This window comes from Hoplias malabaricus, chromosome 3 (genome assembly GCF_029633855.1).
Source record: "Hoplias malabaricus isolate fHopMal1 chromosome 3, fHopMal1.hap1, whole genome shotgun sequence".
NCBI lineage: Eukaryota > Metazoa > Chordata > Actinopteri > Characiformes > Erythrinidae > Hoplias > Hoplias malabaricus.
In genome coordinates, this window is record NC_089802.1 from 78089212 (window position 1) to 78109211 (window position 20000).

At 48.4% G+C, this 20000-nt stretch overlaps 1 protein-coding gene across 3 annotated transcripts in view; it reads left to right on the top strand.

Annotated features, from left to right (window-relative positions):
* The window catches only part of rptor (regulatory associated protein of MTOR, complex 1), a 119479-nt gene that overhangs the window by 11273 nt on the left and 88206 nt on the right, over positions 1-20000 (top strand). For all 3 annotated transcript variants that reach the window (XM_066665779.1, XM_066665780.1, XM_066665781.1), the window contains exon 4: positions 2758-2840. In XM_066665779.1, coding sequence (XP_066521876.1) covers positions 2758-2840 — 83 coding nt within the window. The remainder of the gene's footprint in view (positions 1-2757; positions 2841-20000) is intronic.

Genomic DNA, 20000 nt, shown 5'->3' on the forward strand with positions numbered 1-20000 from the left:
TGTGGGCAGTTTCACACACTCACCCAGTCACTCACACACACACACACACACCTGTGGGCAGTTTCACACACTCACCCAGTCACTCACACACACTCACACCTGTGGGCAGTTTCACACACTCACTCAGTCACTCACACACTCACACCTGTGGACAGTTTCACACACTCACCCAGTCACTCACACACTCACACCTGTGGACAGTTTCACACACTCACCCAGTCACTCACACACACTCACACCTGTGGGCAGTTTCACACACTCACCCAGTCACTCACACACACTCACACCTGTGGGCAGTTTCACACACTCACTCAGTCACTCACACACTCACACCTGTGGACAGTTTCACACATTCACTCAGTCACTCACACACTCACCCAGTCACTCACACACTCACACCTGTGGACAGTTTCACACACTCTCTCAGTCACTCACACACTCACACCTGTGGGCAGTTTCACACACTCACTCAGTCACACACTCACACCTGTGGACAGTTTCACACATTCACTCAGTCACTCACACACTCACCCAGTCACTCACACACTCACACCTGTGGACAGTTTCACACACTCACCCAGTCAACCACACACTCACACCTGTGGGCAGTTTTACACACTCACCCAGTCACTCACACACACACACCTGTGGACAGTTTCACACACTCACCCAGTCACTCACACACTCACACCTGTGGACAGTTTCACACACTCACCCAGTCACTCACACACACACACCTGTGGGCAGTTTCACACACTCACCCAGTCACTCACACACACACACACACCTGTGGGCAGTTTCACACACTCACCCAGTCACTCACACACATTCACACCTGTGGACAGTTTCACACACTCACCCAGTCACTCACACACTCACACCTGTGGACAGTTTCACACACTCACCCAGTCACTCACACACACTCACACCTGTGGACAGTTTCACACACTCACCCAGTCACTCACACACTCACACCTGTGGACAGTTTCACACACTCACCCAGTCACTCACACACTCACACCTGTGGACAGTTTCACACACTCACCCAGTCACTCACACACACTCACACCTGTGGGCAGTTTCACACACTCACCCAGTCACTCACACACACTCACACCTGTGGGCAGTTTCACACACTCACCCAGTCACTCACACACACTCACACCTGTGGGCAGTTTCACACACTCACTCAGTCACTCACACACTCACACCTGTGGACAGTTTCACACATTCACTCAGTCACTCACACACTCACCCAGTCACTCACACACTAACACCTGTGGACAGTTTCACACATTCACTCAGTCACTCACACACTCACCCAGTCACTCACACACTAACACCTGTGGACAGTTTCACACACTCACCCAGTCACTCACACCTGTGGACAGTTTCACACACTCACCCAGTCACTCACACGCTCACACCTGTGGACAGTTTCACACACTCACCCAGTCACTCACACACTCACACCTGTGGGCAGTTTCACACACTCACCCAGTCACTCACACACTCACACCTGTGGACAGTTTCACACACTCACCCAGTCACTCACACACACTCACACCTGTGGACAGTTTCACACACTCACCCAGTCACTCACACACACTCACACCTGTGGACAGTTTCACACACTCACCCAGTCACTCACACACACTCACACCTGTGGACAGTTTCACACACTCACCCAGTCACTCACACACACTCACACCTGTGGACAGTTTCACACACTCACCCAGTCACTCACACACTCACACCTGTGGACAGTTTCACACACTCACCCAGTCACTCACACACTCACACCTGTGGACAGTTTCACACACTCACCCAGTCACTCACACACACTCACACCTGTGGGCAGTTTCACACACTCACCCAGTCACTCACACACACTCACACCTGTGGGCAGTTTCACACACTCACCCAGTCACTCACACACCCTCACACCTGTGGGCAGTTTCACACACTCACTCAGTCACTCACACACTCACACCTGTGGACAGTTTCACACATTCACTCAGTCACTCACACACTCACCCAGTCACTCACACACTAACACCTGTGGACAGTTTCACACATTCACTCAGTCACTCACACACTCACCCAGTCACTCACACACTAACACCTGTGGACAGTTTCACACACTCACCCAGTCACTCACACACTCACACCTGTGGACAGTTTCACACACTCACCCAGTCACTCACACGCTCACACCTGTGGACAGTTTCACACACTCACCCAGTCACTCACACACTCACACCTGTGGGCAGTTTCACACACTCACCCAGTCACTCACACACACACACACCTGTGGACAGTTTCACACACTCACCCAGTCACTCACACACACACACCTGTGGACAGTTTCACACACTCACCCAGTCACTCACACACACACACCTGTGGACAGTTTCACACACTCACCCAGTCACTCACACACACACACACCTGTGGACAGTTTCACATACTCACCCAGTCACTCACACACACACCTGTGGACAGTTTCACACACTCACCCAGTCACACACACACACCTGTGGGCAGTTTCACACACTCACCCAGTCACTCACACACACACACACACCTGTGGACAGTTTCACACACTCACCCAGTCACTCACACACACACACACCTGTGGACAGTTTCACACACTCACCCAGTCACTCACACACATTCACACCTGTGGGCAGTTTCACACACTCACCCAGTCCCTCTCTCCCGGTTTGGTGTGAACTGTTTTCTTCTTGGTTCCAGATCCTCTGTCCATGAGTCCGCAGAAAGCCCTGGAGACGATAGGCGCCAACCTCCAGAAACAGTACGAGAACTGGCAACCCAGGGTGAGTACCCCCCCCGTTCTGTCGCTCCTCTCTACGCTTGACAACCCACGCCCGGCTTCGTTAATGTGGTCTTACGCTGTGGGTCCACACTGCATGATGTCGGTACTATTTTCCTGTTCCAGTGTCACACTCAGGGTGCTGCCGAATGCTGTCTAAACCCTGGAGACACTACACGGGGCAGATTATAAACAGACTGGGTCACGCACACACTACACCGCCCCAAACTCCCAAACTAAACACGGGACTCGCGCTTCCGAGGAGACACACGTAAACACGGACCTACAACCTATAACTGCGGTTATTGTTTGCGCTGCTTTTTGTGTAGATCCACAAAGGCTGTAACAGTGTGTTCTGTGGCGCTCACTCCTCCTCCTACAGGTAATACTGGCTATTTGGGGACATGTGCTTTCAGCTCTATGTAATGTATTGTAGTTTGTCATAGTTTTACTCTTTAGCACTGAGTTGGTGTAGAACTTACACGACGCGACTATGTTCAAAGTTAGATATGCTGCGACTGCTTTGGCGATTTGGAGTCTGAGCCCCTCACACACTACACGACTTTTCCCCCAACTCACACCAGCGTCTGCAGACTACAGCCAAGCAGCACAGGCCCGGTCCGACTGGGAATCGGGGTAAAATCCGCGTAGTCTAACCCCAGCTTTGAATGTTTCACACACTCACCCAGTCACTCACACACTCACCCAGTAACAGTTTCCTACCCTCCTCCTAAAGTTACATAGTGCAGTTTCTGCAGTCCTGAATCCAGGGTAGCAACAACGGCTGTACTTTTGAAGTGAATATATTACGTAATGTCCCTTTAAGTGCTGTTTATCTGATGGGAACGGTGTTTAGTGAGAGACGGCAGGGTCTTTGCGCGGTTGTTAGGAGTCCCTCCTCCTTCGTGTGTGTTCCCTTCCCCCGGGAGTTGATTAACTTGTGCTTAATGATCATTTTGATGGACGTTCAAGGTGTTAAACTCTTAGGACCCTGAAAGCAGACCGCTGTTTAATCGCTGCCCCTTGGAAACCCAGTCCAGCGTTTATAAACCAGCAGGTAACGCCTGGAGGAGGGAAGATGCAGAGGCAGAGGCCTGTGTGTGTTCTGACGTGGCGAGTGATTTGTAAAGCGAGGCAATGGCACGTCTATGAAACATCCGCAGACAGCTTTACGCGAGGTAATAAAAGCTGTCGGCCGGGTCTTTTCTTCTCCGGCAGCAGTTGATCAATAGCTCTGAAATCAACATGTTCATTAGAGGTGGATCAGGAGTGTGTATCGAGCAGGTCAGACTAAAGACCGAGAGGGAGCCGCAGTGTGTTTCAGAGTGTGGAGCGGCTCCGTAGGCCGAGCCTCTGCTCCCGAGTGTGTACGAACATGTTCCTGAGCTCGGAGCGAAGCAGCAGCAGAGCAGGCCATAAATATTCATCTGAGCGCGCTCTCAGTCGGGGACCGGTGTTGACGCAGGGAAGGCTGGGGGACATCTGGAGGTCTCGTGTCTTTATGGAGTGTGTGTGGGACTTGGGAAATATGAAACACAAGCGACAAATGAAAGCTGCTCCGAGACACAAAATAAAAGCAGAGTCCTGGAAGAGTCGGAGCGAAACACAGATCTGGCCCCTGGACCCCTGAGAGGGGAAACTCCAGCCTGAAAGAACAGGGCGCCTAGCAATAAAAGACGTAGTTCATGATTGTAATTAAAAAACATGTTTACGATTGCCCCAGTGTCTGTCAATGGGTAAAAAAAACAAAGTGTCTCAGTCAGACACTAGGTTTTATGCAGCGATATGCTCCACCTTAAAAGATACAGTCGCTTCTTACTTGCACACACTGCTCCACCTTAAAAGATACAGTCGCTCCTTACTCACACACGCCGCTCCACCTTAAAAGATACAGTCGCTCCTTACTCACACACGCCACTCCACATTAAAAGATACAGTCGCTTCTTACTCTCACACGCCGCTCCACCTTAAAAGATACAGTCGCTTCTTACTCACACACACCGCTCCACCTTAAAAGATACAGTCGCTTCTTACTCACACACACCGCTCCACCTTAAAAGATACAGTCGCTTCTTACTCACACACACCGCTCCACCTTAAAAGATACAGTCGCTTCTTACTCACACACACCGCTCCATCTTAAAAGATACAGTCGCTTCTTACTCACACACACCGCTCCACCTTAAAAGATACAGTCGCTTCTTACTCACACACACCGCTCCACCTTAAAAGATACAGTCGCTTCTTACTCACACACACCGCTCCACCTTAAAAGATAGTCGCTTCTTACTCTCACACGCCGCTCCACCTTAAAAGATACAGTCGCTTCTTACTCACACACACCGCTCCATCTTAAAAGATACAGTCGCTTCTTACTCACACACACCGCTCCACCTTAAAAGATAGTCGCTTCTTACTCACACACACCGCTCCACATTAAAAGATAGTCGCTTCTTACTCACACACGCCGCTCCACCTTAAAAGATACAGTCGCTTCTTACTCACACACGCCGCTCCACATTAAAAGATACAGTCGCTTCTTACTCACACACACTGCTCCACCTTAAAAGATACAGTCGCTTCTTACTCACACACACCGCTCCACCTTAAAAGATACAGAGTTTCTGAAACACAAACAAACCAGAGAGAACAGCAGTTCCCCACAATCACAGACGTTGTCTTTGAACAAGTTGTAGGCTGTGGCTAGGAGCCGAGTGTAGGGCGGTGTTCTACTCCGGTTTGTATCCTAACTCTTGATGATGATGGTGGTTTTCACAAGTGGGTTTTCCAGGGGCGAACCATCCATTCGCTTAAAGGCAAGGCAAAGCCCTTTTGGGTTTCGGAGTTCCTCTGAAGTCACGGTTTTATTGTACATTGTACTCTGCCTTTGTTTTCTGTTTATTAGCATATAAATGTAATGTATAATTCATAATTCACACGTTCTCTGCTTTTGTGTTGAATTACAAATCACAATTCACTTTTTATGAACTGAAATAACCTACAAATGAAGCATTAATACGTTACGTTCACGTAGGGCTGGGCAGTAATTAAGTATCTATATAAATATATATCACAATATAAACTATTTTGCTAACAATGATATGACTTTTAAACACTATTTCAGTGCACGTTATTTACAGCCTCTGTCACTGACTGACGGTCATTAGGGGGCGCTGTCGTCAGTTCAGCACTCAGTTTAATAATATGAATGTTCACAAAGCGGATTTTACACGGTTCGTATCGACCACAATGTAAAACTATACCGTTATATAAATCCAGCCCTGCGTTCCCGGCTCTAACGCTGACCCCGTCTGTAACTGGTCTAAACCCACACTCACACGGACTTTAGGACACAGTATTGTCCCCAAGAACAGAACAAACCCATCACAGTCTTCTGCAGCTTTTTCCCGATGGAGCTCAGAACCAACGCAGCGCCCTGAAACACTGACAGTTCTGCTCCGCTGTCCTAAAGCCTCTGAAAGACCTCGGGACCAAACGGAATGGGCCCAGTTTAAGTGGAAAGAGAATGAACCATGGTCCGAGCCGCAGATCCGTGACCCCGAGTCTGAACTACGCCGAGGAAACCTGTGCCCCCGAGTCCGACAGACCCCAGCTGACTCTCTCTCAGAAGAAGACTTAAATATAACATCAATCCTGTCCCGAACCAGCTGTGCTCCAGAAGATTCTGGCTCAGAACAGTCTGAAATCACTGGAATAAACCCTGCCCCTCGAGTCCTGACAAACCCAGGTGAGCCCTGAACTGATGGACCAATTACTGCCCAGTAAATAAAACAGAGCGGACCCAAGTCCCGTCCCAAACCGCCGTGGCGCCATCTGCCCTCAGATTCCTGATTCTGACAGAGGGGGCGCTCCGGGGCTGGAACAGATGGCAGCAGTTTGGCCTCACCTGGCCCTTCTTAAAGACGGTCAGCTGGACGAGAGCGAGCCCAGGAGAGCGCCTCCTGCTTACAAACTGGGGTCAGCAGCAGCAGATGGAGGGATGGAGATGAGAGAGAGAGAGAAGGGGTGGGAATGAAAGAGAAGTGAGTGGAGGGAGGGAGGGAGGGAGTGCTGGCCTCAGGTGCTCTCAGCGTGGACCTGAGGAGTTTGAAGGAGTTGATTCACATGATGGAGCTCTGCGGCCGCTTGTATTTGACTGATTTCAGAAGTGTTTAGCGCCCCCTGTGTGTGGGGAGGTCTTGCTCTTTGCTTCTTCGTGTGACTTCGAGTGAAACGCTACTCTGAAATGTCTCTGGAGAATCCGGAATGGTTTTCCCGAGAGCTCTTTAACCTCTGGAAGATCTTTAAGCTTCTCCCGGAGAGCTCTGTGAGCTCTAGAAGCACTGCAGGGTTGTTTTGAGAAGCTCTGGGAGGTTTTTCTGGAAGGTATTTGGAACCCAGGACGTTTCTGACGTGGTATAAAGATTTTCCTGACGGCTCTGGAAGGTTTTCTGAAAGTCCTGGGAGCCCTGTAAGCCCCAGAAGTTTTTTCCGCGCGCTTCTTTAACCCTGCAGTGCTCCTGCTCTGGTGTTTTTCTGAGAGCCGTGCTGCCGTTCTGTTCTCCTCTCGGGCCGAGTGCCGCAGAGCCCTCCTCACGCGCTCCTCTTCAATATTTGATACCAACCTCCTTTTCATCCCTCCGTTCTGCAGCGATCCCTCACGTTTGAGAGAGAGAGAGAGAGAGAGAGAGAGAGAGAGAACCCACTTCAGTCCTAATGACTGATCACTTCTTTAGATTTAAAATGAACAGAGAAAAGAGAACAGAGCTGTGTATGAAGGGGGGTGTAATTGTGTGTTTTTGGGGTGCTATCAGCAACAACACACACAGCACTAAGCATGAGTACAATACAAATAGAAATGTCTGGTTAGTTTCTCTTTATTTTGGTTTCTCTTTATTTTTCCTGGTTCTTCCCTGCGGAAACCCACACAGACACAGGGAGAACACACCACACTCCTCACAGACAGTCACCCGGAGGAAAACCACGCAGACACAGGGAGAACACACCACACTCCTCACAGACAGTCACCCGGAGGAAACCCACGCAGACACAGGGAGAACACACCACACTCCTCACAGACAGTCACCCGGAGGGAACCCACGCAGACACAGGGAGAACACACCACACTCCTCACAGACAGTCACCCGGAGGAAACCCACACAGACACAGGTAGAACACACCACACTCCTCACAGACAGTCACCCGGAGGAAACCCATGCAGACACAGAGAGAACACACCACACTCCTCACAGACAGTGACCCGGAGGAAACCTACGCAGACACAGAGAGAACACACCACACTCCTCACAGACAGTGACCCGGAGGAAACCTACGCAGACACAGAGAGAACACACCACACTCCTCACAGACAGTGACCCGGAGGAAACCCACGCAGACACAGAGACAACACACCACACTCCTCACAGACAGTCACCCGGAGGAAAACCACGCAGACACAGAGAGAACACACCACACTCCTCACAGACAGTCACCCGGAGGAAACCCACGCAGACACAGAGAGAACACACCGCACTCCTCACAGACAGTCACCCGGAGGAAACCCACGCAGACACAGGGAGAACACACCACACTCCTCACAGACAGTCACCCGGAGGAAACCCACGCAGACACAGGGAGAACACACCACACTCCTCACAGACAGTCACCCGGAGGAAACCCACACAGACACAGGGAGAACACACCGCACTCCTCACAGACAGTCACCCGGAGGAAACCCACACAGACACAGGGAGAACACACCACACTCCTCACAGACAGTCACCCGGAGGAAACCCACGCAGACACAGGGAGAACACACCACACTCCTCACAGACAGTCACCCGGAGGAAACCCACACAGACACAGGGAGAACACACCACACTCCTCACAGACAGTCACCCGGAGGAAACCCACACAGACACAGGGAGAACACACCACACTCCTCACAGACAGTCACCCGGAGCGGGACTCGAACCCACAACCTCCAGGTCCCTGGAGCTGTGACAGAGTCACTACCATGAAAAAGTAGTCTTCTGTCAGCCACACGAGCCGAAAGCTATAGTGCCGAAGGCCGAGACAGCATCTGGAGCGTCTCCTGACGTCAGGACAAGGGGAGGCACTGGGCTGAGGGGTCAGGAGACTTCCAAAAAAACATATCTCTCTTTTCTCTGTGGTGTCTGATCTGTCCTCTAAGTGATGGTTGATCTTGTTGTAAGTTGCTATAGTGTTGGTCGCTCAGACACATGCATCACGCCGTGCCGCCTCAGAGACGTTATGGTTTTACTCTGGTCCGATTGTTTTATGGCGTGTCAGATAATAGATACTGTAGCAGTGCAGCAGTCCAGACTTTCCTGGAGGAAAACACACACACACACACACACAGATGAAACCGACGCTTACCGTTGGGCATTTCACAAAGACATTACCCTTTCCAGGGCCCTGTGGCAGATCGTTTTTTTCCCTCCCTCTGCTCTAGCTGCAGTGCAGCTGTCGAAATCAGTTTGTGAATTATTAATTAGTTTGCTCCTGCTGTTATATTTCTACTGATTAGATTTAAAGCTTTAAAGCTTCGCCTTATTACCGAGCACCGCTTAAATAATGTAGGGCCAGCGAGAGAGGGCTGGAGAGTGTGTGAGAGTGTGTGAGAGAGGGGAAGAGTTAGTCTGAGCCGATGGAACGTCCGCACTGCATCAGAGAAGTATTACGCAAACGAACCTCTGTGTGCGTAAGAGCTACGAGACTTCACGTGATTTTTGCGTCTGCTTTTTGCGCTAACGGCGTTAGACGACAGACTGGTTCCCAATTAAATTAATTCCATGGTTATGGGTTGACAGCTTTACGAATGAATGATGGCTCCCACATATTTAGTCGTGATTAGATCCCGCTGACGCCTGGGTTAGTCGAGTTAAAGGAGATGTTCACGATTGTAATTCAACTTTGCTCTGGAAACCGCTCTAATGTGTTTACGAATGGGTAAAAAAACAAAGTGTCTGGGTCCGGTGCTAGGCTTTCTCTCTCTCTGCTCACGGCAGAGAAACGCCATCTGGAGGTTTTTAGACAACGGAGAGACTCCAAACGCTGAAAAGCACCAACCGAGATGAGGATGTTGCTCTATTCCTGCTCCACAGGGGGGTAACACTGACTTATTTCTGCTGTTACAGTTACATTACTTAAGGTGGAACTGACTCTAAATTCAGGAGAGCGCCAACTACATGAAAGTAAACACAGAGCGAAAGTGTTACAAAACTAAACAGCTCGAGTTACACATGAGTTTCTGTGGGAATTCAAACATTGAATAAACACTTACAGACAATTTACACTTCAGACACCAACAAGATACAGTCGCTTCTTACTCACACACACCGCTTTACCTTAAAAGATACAGTCACTTCTTACTCACACACACTGCTCCACCTTAAAAGATACAGTCGCTTCTTACTCACACACACTGCTCCACCTTAAAAGATACAGTCGCTTCTTACTCACACACACTGCTCCACCTTAAAAGATACAGTCGCTTCTTACTCACACACACTGCTCCACCTTAAAAGATACAGTCGCTTCTTACTCACACACACCGCTCCACCTTAAAAGATACAGTCGCTTCTTACTCACACAAAAACGCTCCACCTTAAAAAATACAGGTAACACTGACTTATTTCTGCTGTTATTTCCGATCACTTAAGGTGGAGATTGCTAACTGTGTTAGCGACAGTGCTACGAAACTAAACATCTCAAGTTACACGTGAGTTTCTGTGGGAATTCAAACAGTGAATAAACATTTACAGACAATTTACACTTCAGACACCAACAAACAACAGTCGTTATCCTCTGTAAATATCACCGTTCCACCTTAAAAGCTTAAAAACGCTGAGCTTTTGAATGTTAACAACCAGAGAGAACAATGTTTCCCCACAGTGTTAGATGTTCCCTTTAAGAAGAATACGTTTGCAGATTCGTATCGTGGTAACTTTCGTACACAACGTTAAAGCAGAATGCTTTAAAAAACAGCAGAGAACAATTAAAAAAAAAAAAAGAACTGAAATATTAAATGATAAATAAAACAAATCAAAAGCAGTTTAAATAAGAATTAAAACATAAAAGAGGAATATAACGTGATTAAACGGAATAAATCAAAGCATTAGAACAGCACTTTAAAACACTCCCTGCATCCTTCACTGTACTCATCAGTCATCGGTGTATATTTACAGCCCTGTCTCTGGACGGAGTGCAGCATGGTCCATGCACACAATTCCAGTCAGTCATGAGACAGAGTGGAGTCATTTCTCTAGAAAACGTCTCATGTTGTGGAGATGGCGTGAGTGTCTCCCTCCTCACTTCCTCCTGGTGGGATCTTTGAGAGCCGGGAAGGGCGCGGGGGAGCTGTTAGCGTGAGAGACACGGGTCTTAAACTTTCTGACCACTTCCTCTTAGTGCAGACAGACGGGGAACCGCTGCACGGACACAGTGTCTCTGGAGAGATGTGTCAGGGCTCAGTGACGTTACTCTCTGTCGGTTTACAGCAGTGTAGACCCAACGTGGACCTGTGTGAGACACCTGTGAGTTATTCCTGGAGTCCACCAACCCACACGCAGTGAAACAAGTCCCCCGAGTCAGATCTCTGAATCAGACAACACGGGATAAAACGAGCCGTTCTGATTCTGCTCCGCTTCTGACGTGCAGAGACTTTAGAATGGCCCCGCCCCCTCGTCTGAGTCTGTCCAATCACAGCGCTGGACCCGTGTTTATGTGAGAGCGCAAAGACGAGGTTAAACTCAGCGAAACAGACACAACGAGCGCGGAGAAATAAGAGCACTGAGTAAAAACAGAGAAGAAAGAGAACAGAGTGAAAACGGCTAAAAACCAGAGCTTCTGCTCCTCGCTCCTCACTGCTGTGCGCTCGGGGTCGGGGTGAACAGCGAGCGGCTCATTATCATTTAAAGGAACAGGGCTGTTTACACAGGGAGAGAACACTGCTGTCGGGTTTGGACCGAAGCGGGTCACAGACGGTTCATTAAGAAGCAGAAGTTTTTCTGACGTGTGCAGGGAGTAAACTCGACTCGTCTGAGACTCGGGGTAAAGTCTGGATTGTTTGTGCAGAGCTGGAGAGGCTGGTTCTGGTTCTGTTGGATAATTGATGAAGCTGAAACCGCTCTCAGAAGCTCGGGGTCTGGGAGTTACAGATCAATACTGAGTGTTTTCACTGAATCGCGGCTTTCATGTGTCTCTCTCACCGCTTCAGAGCAGCAGGAAGTTCTGACCATGTTTGGTGAGATGTGATGTTGCCTTTTCCTACTTGTCCTTGTTTCGGCTCTCGCTGACCTCACAGGTCGCTCTGTAGTTCTCCAGGTACAGACTGGGCTCCGTCTGTCGCTCTGCATACTTATTTATGCCTGTGCTTCAGTGCTCAGGACCGGCGCAGAGCAGGTAGGATGAAGGTGGTGGATTATCCTCGGTGCTGCCGTGACCGTAGCTGGGGATCCCTCCAAATCCTTCAATGTTCTGTGTATTAAAGAAATATCTGCAGAAAAAATGCTAAATGCGACGTGTTTTTCTCCACTTCACTTCACTCTGATTTTGCTCAGTGCTGTGTGTGTACAGTAACCTATACACACTCTAAAATAAGACCACCCGGGGGCGCTGGTGTGAGAACAGAGGGGTCCTGAAGCGTGAGGATCTGTGGGGGAGTCTGTTAAAGGCCAGTGGTCGCAGGGTCAGTTCCGGGCTCTGGGGGGCGCTGTGGTGCGTGTGCCGTAGAAACCTCAGCGTTTATTTGACAAACACTTCATCGCTCTTTTGCGCCTCTGCACTTTAGCGACAGTCAAACTCTTCCACCTCGTCTCAGCGGAAAACTTGGTTGGATGGAAAATAGCTACTGGGTTTGTGTGAGTGGATCAGACACAGCAGTGTTTACTGGAGTTTTTAAACCCTGTGTCCACTCTGTGAGACACTCCTCCCTCGTTGGTCCACCTTGTAGATGTGAAGTCAGAGACAGAGACAGTGTGTGTCGCCCATCCTCTAGTCCCCGGACCGTGTCTCTCTGCTTGTGGAGGACGTGTGAGGGTCTGTACAGTAGATGTTTGATTCTCCTTCAGTTCTTTGGCGATGGTGGTGTTTACTCGTCTTTCCTGATGACTGTCAGCGTCTCTGGCTCCGGTTCCGTCTCCTGATCCTTCACTTTTCTCTTCTTCCGTTCCAGCTCTTAGTATCTGGCTCCCAGCGTGAGCTACGGCTGATTGTTTATTTGTTTATCTGTGTTTTTTCTTTTATTTGCTCTTTGTCTGTTCCTGCGACGCTCCGAGATGATCACGCCTCTCTTTTTAATGAGTTCCACTGGCTCTGCGTCTCGCTGCTTTGCAATGCTAATGCTTACATTTGCTTACAGCTGCTTTATCACTTTAGCCCAGTTCTGCCTCAGAGTTCACACAGTCACTTCTCTTAGGAGTGAGTGCAGCTCTCATTCATTCATTAAATCATCTTCCATTACCTCTTTATCCTGAGCTTACCTGGAATCACTGGGCGCAAGACAGGAGCATCACCCATTCACTCACTCACTCACTCACTCATACACACCTGTGGACACTCATACTGTCACTCACACACTCAGCCAGTCACTCACTCACTCACTCAGTCACACACTCACCCAGTCACTCACTCACTCACTGAGGTCACACACTCACTCAGTCACACACTCACCCAGTCACTCACACACTCACTCAGGTCACACACTCACTCAGTCACATACCCAGTCACCAGGACCCAGAGGAAACCCACACTGACACAAGGAGAATACAGCACACTCCTCACAGACGGAGCACTGGCTCTGAACAGACCTGAGATTTTCAAGATATTAACCCTTTGTTTTCTTATGAAAGTTAAGAGTGCAGTGAGAGTTTCCATGTTTAAATACATTTAAATATAAAGGACGTATATTTTTAGTTTCCAGGAATCATTAAATCTTCTCCGAAGTCCCAGAGGGTCCCCCCCTGCTTCCTGGAGCTCTTCCTTGTTAATGTGTTATTGCACTAATGGCCCAAACTTTAACAATTCACTACTTCACAACTTTTTATTATGTCACACATTGTTACTGTGTCTCTCTCTCTCTCTCTCTCTCTCTTTCTGTGTCTTTCTTTATCTCTATCTCTCTCTGTCTCTCTCTTTCTGTGTCTGTCACTCTCTCTCTCTCTCTCTCTGTCTCTATCTCTTTGTCTCTCTCTCTCTTTTTGTCTCTCTTTATCTCTCTCTCTCTCTCTTTCTCTCTCTCTCTTTCTCTCTTTATCTGTCTCTCTTTCTCTCCCTGTCTTTTTCTCTGTGTCTGTCTCTCTCTCTGTCTCTCTCTGTCTTTCTCTCTCTCTATCTCTCTGTCTTTTTGTCTCTCTTTATCTCTCTCTCTCTCTCTCTCTCTCTCTCTCTCTCTTTCTGTCTGTCTCTGTCTCTCTTTCTCTCTCTCTCTCTGTTTCTCTCTTTATCTGTCTCTCTTTCTCTCCCTGTCTTTTTCTCTCTCTGTGTCTCTCTCTCTTTCTGTCTGTCTCTGTCTCTCTTTCTCTCTCTCTCTGTGTCTCTCTTTCTCTCTCTCTCTCTGTCTTTTTGTCTCTCTTTATCTCTCTCTCTCTCTCTCTCTTTCTCTTTCTGTCTGTCTCTGTCTCTCTCTCTCTCTCTGTCTCTCTCTTTATCTCTTTCTCTCTCTCTCTCTCTCTTTATCTCTCTCTCTCTCTCTCTCTCTCTCTCTCTCTCTCTCTGTCTCTCTCTTTCTCTCTCTGTCTCTCTCTTTATCTCTTTCTCTCTCTCTCTCTCTCTGTCTCTCTCTTTATCTCTTTCTCTCTCTCTCTCTCTGTTATTTTTTTTATTTATAGTCCAAGTTCAGACCTTTGACCAAGTGCATTTACGACCAAAAATAGTCTCTGAATTGCGTCTCGGCTGGTTTTTGAAGGTACACAGGCAGCCACCAAGAAACCCAGTGTGCTGAGTCCAATTAAAAACACAAAACACAACCAACTCGGATTCTCAGTTTCTCTGAGCGCTGTGGAAGCGCCAGAGCAAGAAACAACCACTTCCCATTTTTCTTTTCCGGCGTTATGTTAATTACCTCTGCTTTTGGATCATTTCCCTGTTGTTTGCTTTAACATTTGGGTTTAAACTTGGTTCTTGTTGGTGTTTGAAGCAGCGTCAGCAGGTGTACAGTGGGCACGGGGATCTGGAGGGGCTTCGCTCATAGTTTTCTTTACAAAAGGTTATTTATCTGTTTGTTTACAACCCAGAGAGACCTTTAAACCCTGTGACGGGATGTTTTCTGTCTTTCTCCGCGCTCCTACCTTCCTGAAAGGTCTGTAAACACATAAACGCCGGCCTGGGACCAGCACACAGCACAGGCGCTGGACTCTGCACGTGCGGATTGTCCTTGAACAGTGAAGGGAATCATGTTAACCCACGCCAAGAGTAATTCTGGCTTTTTCTTCGTTTAGAAAAACAGCAGCTTCCCACTAAAGCAGAGAGACCTTCAAACTCCTGAGGGAGGCTTTCATTCACTCCTCCAGCTTCCGGAAAGGTCTGTTGTAAATGGGTACACACGGCGAGGAGGTAGTCACTTGGGAAGCACCGATTCTGGATGTATGTGGGTTCCAAACGGTTCTTATTCTGTAACAAAACACCCTTTTCTAAATGGTGCTCTGTAGAACCATCTACAGCACACTCTCCAACTTCCTAATGCAGAAAACACTTAAATAACGCTAAAGGTTCTTCAAGTGTCCAGGGTTCTATACAGAACCACAGGGTTCTATAAAGAACCCTTGTAGAACCATAATTTTTAAGTGAGTATTTTAAATCTTTCTCAGACAAACTCTGATTTAATTCCTTAGTTCAAGTGAAGTATTGGTTCTATCCACAGGATTAAAGTAGATTAATTATTTTTTTACTAGAAGCGCTGTCAAGGGCACTTTGACCAGGGCAGATTTTCTGCTGTAGAAGGAGCTGCAGCTTTAATTCCCTTCTTACCATGGGTTAGTTTTGAGACGGCAGTTTCACGTGAGAAGGCTCTGTGCATCTCTGGCTCATTCGTGTGTGTGTGTGTGTGTGTGTGTGTGTGTGTCTTGTCGTCATGTCTAGTGAGCTGTGCAGGGATTTGTTGTGCCTAAAACGTTACCCCCTGGGTGGGAGCCTCTCAGCGGGGGGACTCAGTGGGAGTGTGTTACGGAGTGGACATCATGCTGTGTTTGGGGTTGGGCTGCTCGTGTGGGTTCGACAGCACCACGGGGTGTAAAAGGGTCCAGAACAGACACACTGCTCTTTTTCGGAGCCAATACGGGCTCAAAATAACTTTCCTTCCTGGTTACATCCATCCTGTGAAACCAGAGAAGAGATTAAAAGGTGGTGGAGGTTTGGAAATGATGGAGCCATGACCAGGACACCCTCGAGAGGAGGAGCCAAGGCTCGTGGAGAAATTGCGTAAGGAAGTGGGTTCCTGAGTTGGCCCTGTCTTCGGGATATCACTGAGATGATCCTCGGTGATGCCTCATGCGTTCCTAAACAGCACCGCTGGCCTCAGGACCTCAGAAAGGGACCCAGGCTTAAAAGGAATGACTGTTATTGTGGGGAAGTGCAGTTCTAAGCTCTGGATCTTTTAAGGTGGAACGGTGTGTTTGAGGAGAAAAACAACTTGTTTGTACGCAACTGAAGTGTAAATTGTCTAAGTGTTTATTCACTGTTTGAATTCCCACAGAAACTCATGTGTAACTCGAGTTGTTTAGTTTTGTAGCACTTTCCCTCTGCGTTTACTTTCATGCAGTTAGTGCTCTCCTGAGTTTGGACACATTTCCACCTTAAGTGATCAGAAACAGCAATAATAAGTCAGTGTTACCCCCCTATGGAGCAGAAATAGAGCAACACCCTCATCTCGGTTGGTGCTTTTCAGCGTTTGGAGTCTCTCCGTGGTCTAAAAACCTCCAGATGGCGTTTCTCTGCCGTGTGTTAGTAGCTGGGACAGAGAAATATCTTCCTGAGAACGTTGTTTATAGTCGTTATCCGCCAGTATCTTCTCTACTTGACCATGTTTGTCATTAACGGTAAAAGTCAAACCTAATCACTTGCATTACCCACCAGTTCTTTAACGATCCACTCTCATTTTCATCCCTCGTTAGTTCCCACAAACACCGCTACCATCCTGAGAGCGACGAAGGCGCGTCAGTCAATTCTCTGATCGGTGCTTTCCAGTCAGCCCCGGCCCGGCAGTTCCCTCAGATTGGTTTCTTGACCGTAGACCTCTTATGGTCCAGCTGTCCAATTATCGGCTCGACTGATTTCCGTTTCTCTGGGAGATTGGAGGGGAGTGTTCTCTGAAGCCCATCTCTCGCTAATGGCTCGTTCCTCCAGAGAGCCATCCACATGATCTGCCCAGTGCCCAGGGGACGTCCTAATCAGACTGCAGCAGAGAAATCAGATTCTCCACCAAACGAGACGTCCACGTGATGCTGAGTGTTGGCCTTTTGTACCAAGGGGTCAGTTTTCCCACGGATAGCAGTGGACCTGAAATACTCTCAGTGCGTTCTCCTCCTCCAAAGTGCAGCTGAATGTCTGAGACGTGGTCGATGTTTCTGGTTGTGCTTCTCAGTTTTGGACTGAAGCTAAGAGGCAGATGTAGGTGACGTGAAATGCACTTTATATCAGGAATTCTGTTTTCCTAAAATCCTCTGAAGGAAGAAACACAGACAAAATAAAGCTCAAATAGAGAACCTCTGTAACCTTATGAGGCAGAAACACAGGACTCTGGACTCGTTGAGAGAAGATACAAAGTGGGGCAGAGGTCTAAGCCTTGCCTCTTGTCACTGGTTCAAACCCAGGTGATGCCTCAGTCGTTCAAAGCAGGGGCTCTTGTTCAGTCTTAGGGTGGGTACGATATCCCCCTCCCTTCTCCAGCACAGCTTAGTACGACCACTAGGGGGCGTCAATCATCTTCTCTGCTGTACTGACATCTCATGGCGTGCGTTCAGTGCCACACCTTTTACAGAAGGGTTCCATACGGCACCAATAAGGGTTTCTCTATTGTTACGATGTCAGACTTGTTACAACAAAAGAACCGTATTGGTTCCATTTAGAACCTTTATCTGAAAGGTGCTTATAGAATCATCTATAGAGCGTTCTCCATTAAACCAGACCTCTTCACCCTTTAATCACACAAATGGTTCTTCAAGTGTTTAGAGTTCTATATAGAACCACTTTCTTTACTAAAGAACCCTTGTAGAACCATAGATGTTTATCAATGCCTTTTTTGATGCCTGACTCTTGCGCACAGAGGAATTTGTTCTCCGCATGTAGACCAATCCGTGCAGTGAAACACACATTTACACACACACTAGTGAACACTAGGGGGCAGTGAGCGGTGGGTGGCCCTAGCCATGGCGCCCGGGGAGCAGTTGGGGGTTAGGCGCCTTGCTCAAGGGCACTTCAGTCATGACCTGGTGGCTCTGGGGATCGAACCAACCACCTCCCGGTTACAGCCCAGTTCCTCACCACCAAGCCACGGCTGCTGTTATTATATTATTATCCGTTGCTTGTTTTGGTTTGCCACTAATCTGTTTGTCAGAAGTGTACAGAATTGAAGTGTCCTCATGTATATAATGAAGGCTTTGGGCACTGTAGGGTTTGTTTGGCTGCACAAAATGACAATATGTGAAGGAATAAGACAGAATTAATGTTGCTACAGTAATGGTAGTAACAGGAGTGCTGTTGTACACAGTCGTGAATGTCGTTCGGCGCTGGTTTGGTGCTTACAGCAGTATGAGGGTGTTTAATAAACGCAGACAGCAGGACGGATTTTAAACTGTGTACAGAACCGGTTCACCACCCTCAACTAAATAAACTTCTATTAAACTTGGTCCTCCTCACTCTGCAGCACAAACTAGTCCCTGAATGAAGCAGTGTTCCAGTGCTCCTCTGGAGTCTGATTAAGACGCCCCTGGTCCCTGGGCAGATCCTGCTGACGGCTGTGTGAAAAAGTTCCAGATAAATGACACCCCTCTTTCCACACCCATCAGCCCTGACCGCTCTGCTTCCGTGTGTGTTCTGGCAGCAGTGTGTGTGTCTGTTTCCCAATCCCCTCCGTTGGTGTTCTCTTGCTCTGGTCTTTTCTCACAGCCAGTGCATCCGGCCGTGTCTCTTCTCATTTCCTTCTCTCCTCCGTCTCCCCGAGTCGCTGCCAGCAGAGCCGGAGCTGTTTATGAGGCCTGAGAAGCCACGATGATGAAGGGGACAGATTTGCATCCATTGCTCTAATGAGATTGTGTGTTTGTGTAAGTGGGTTTGAAGTGAAAGATGAAGTGGACGGTGATGGATTGTCGTCCTTCATCTTTTATTTCAAGCTCTGTTTAAGCTGCAGAGAGCGGCCGTGAGGTGGGAAGCGGAGTGTGTGTGTAGACCTGCTGACTGAGATCCTCCACAGATTGACTCAAAATAACTAAACAGTCACTGTCCTTATGCCCAGGTTTGGAAGGCAGGCGGTGTTCATGCAGCAGGACAGAAGGTACAGGTTCTGCAGAGGTTTCACTTGCACAACTGAGTGTGATTGGCTGGATATAAATGCACACAAAACTGGACTGAAAAGCTCTTCCATGGTCAGGTGGGGTTTGGTTTTAAAAACTAGTGTTTAAAGCTGAATTTGAATATTCTTCTGTTAGGTATTTGGTTTTTAATAATTAGATTATGATATATATTAACATTCTGGGGTCTGTGAGGAGTGTGGTGTGTTCTCCCTGTGTCTGTGTGGGTTTCCTCCGGGTGACTGTCTGTGAGGAGTGTGGTGTGTTCTCTCTGTGTCTGCGTGGGTTTCCTCTGGGTGACTGTCTGTGAGGAGTGTGGTGTGTTCTCTCTGTGTCTGCGTGGGTTTCCTCCGGGTGACTGTCTGTGAGGAGTGTGGTGTGTTCTCTCTGTGTCTGCGTGGGTTTCCTCGGGGTGACTGTCTGTGAGGAGTGTGGTGTGTTCTCTCTGTGTCCGTGTGGGTTTCCTTCGGGTGACTGTCTGTGAGGAGTGTGGTGTGTTCTCTCTGTGTCTGCGTGGGTTTCCTCCAGGTGACTGTCTGTGAGGAGTCTGGAGATTGAGATTGGGATCTGTCCTGGAGATTGGGATTTTAAACTGGGCATTTGATGCAGTTCTCCTTCTTAGTATTCAGGAAACATCT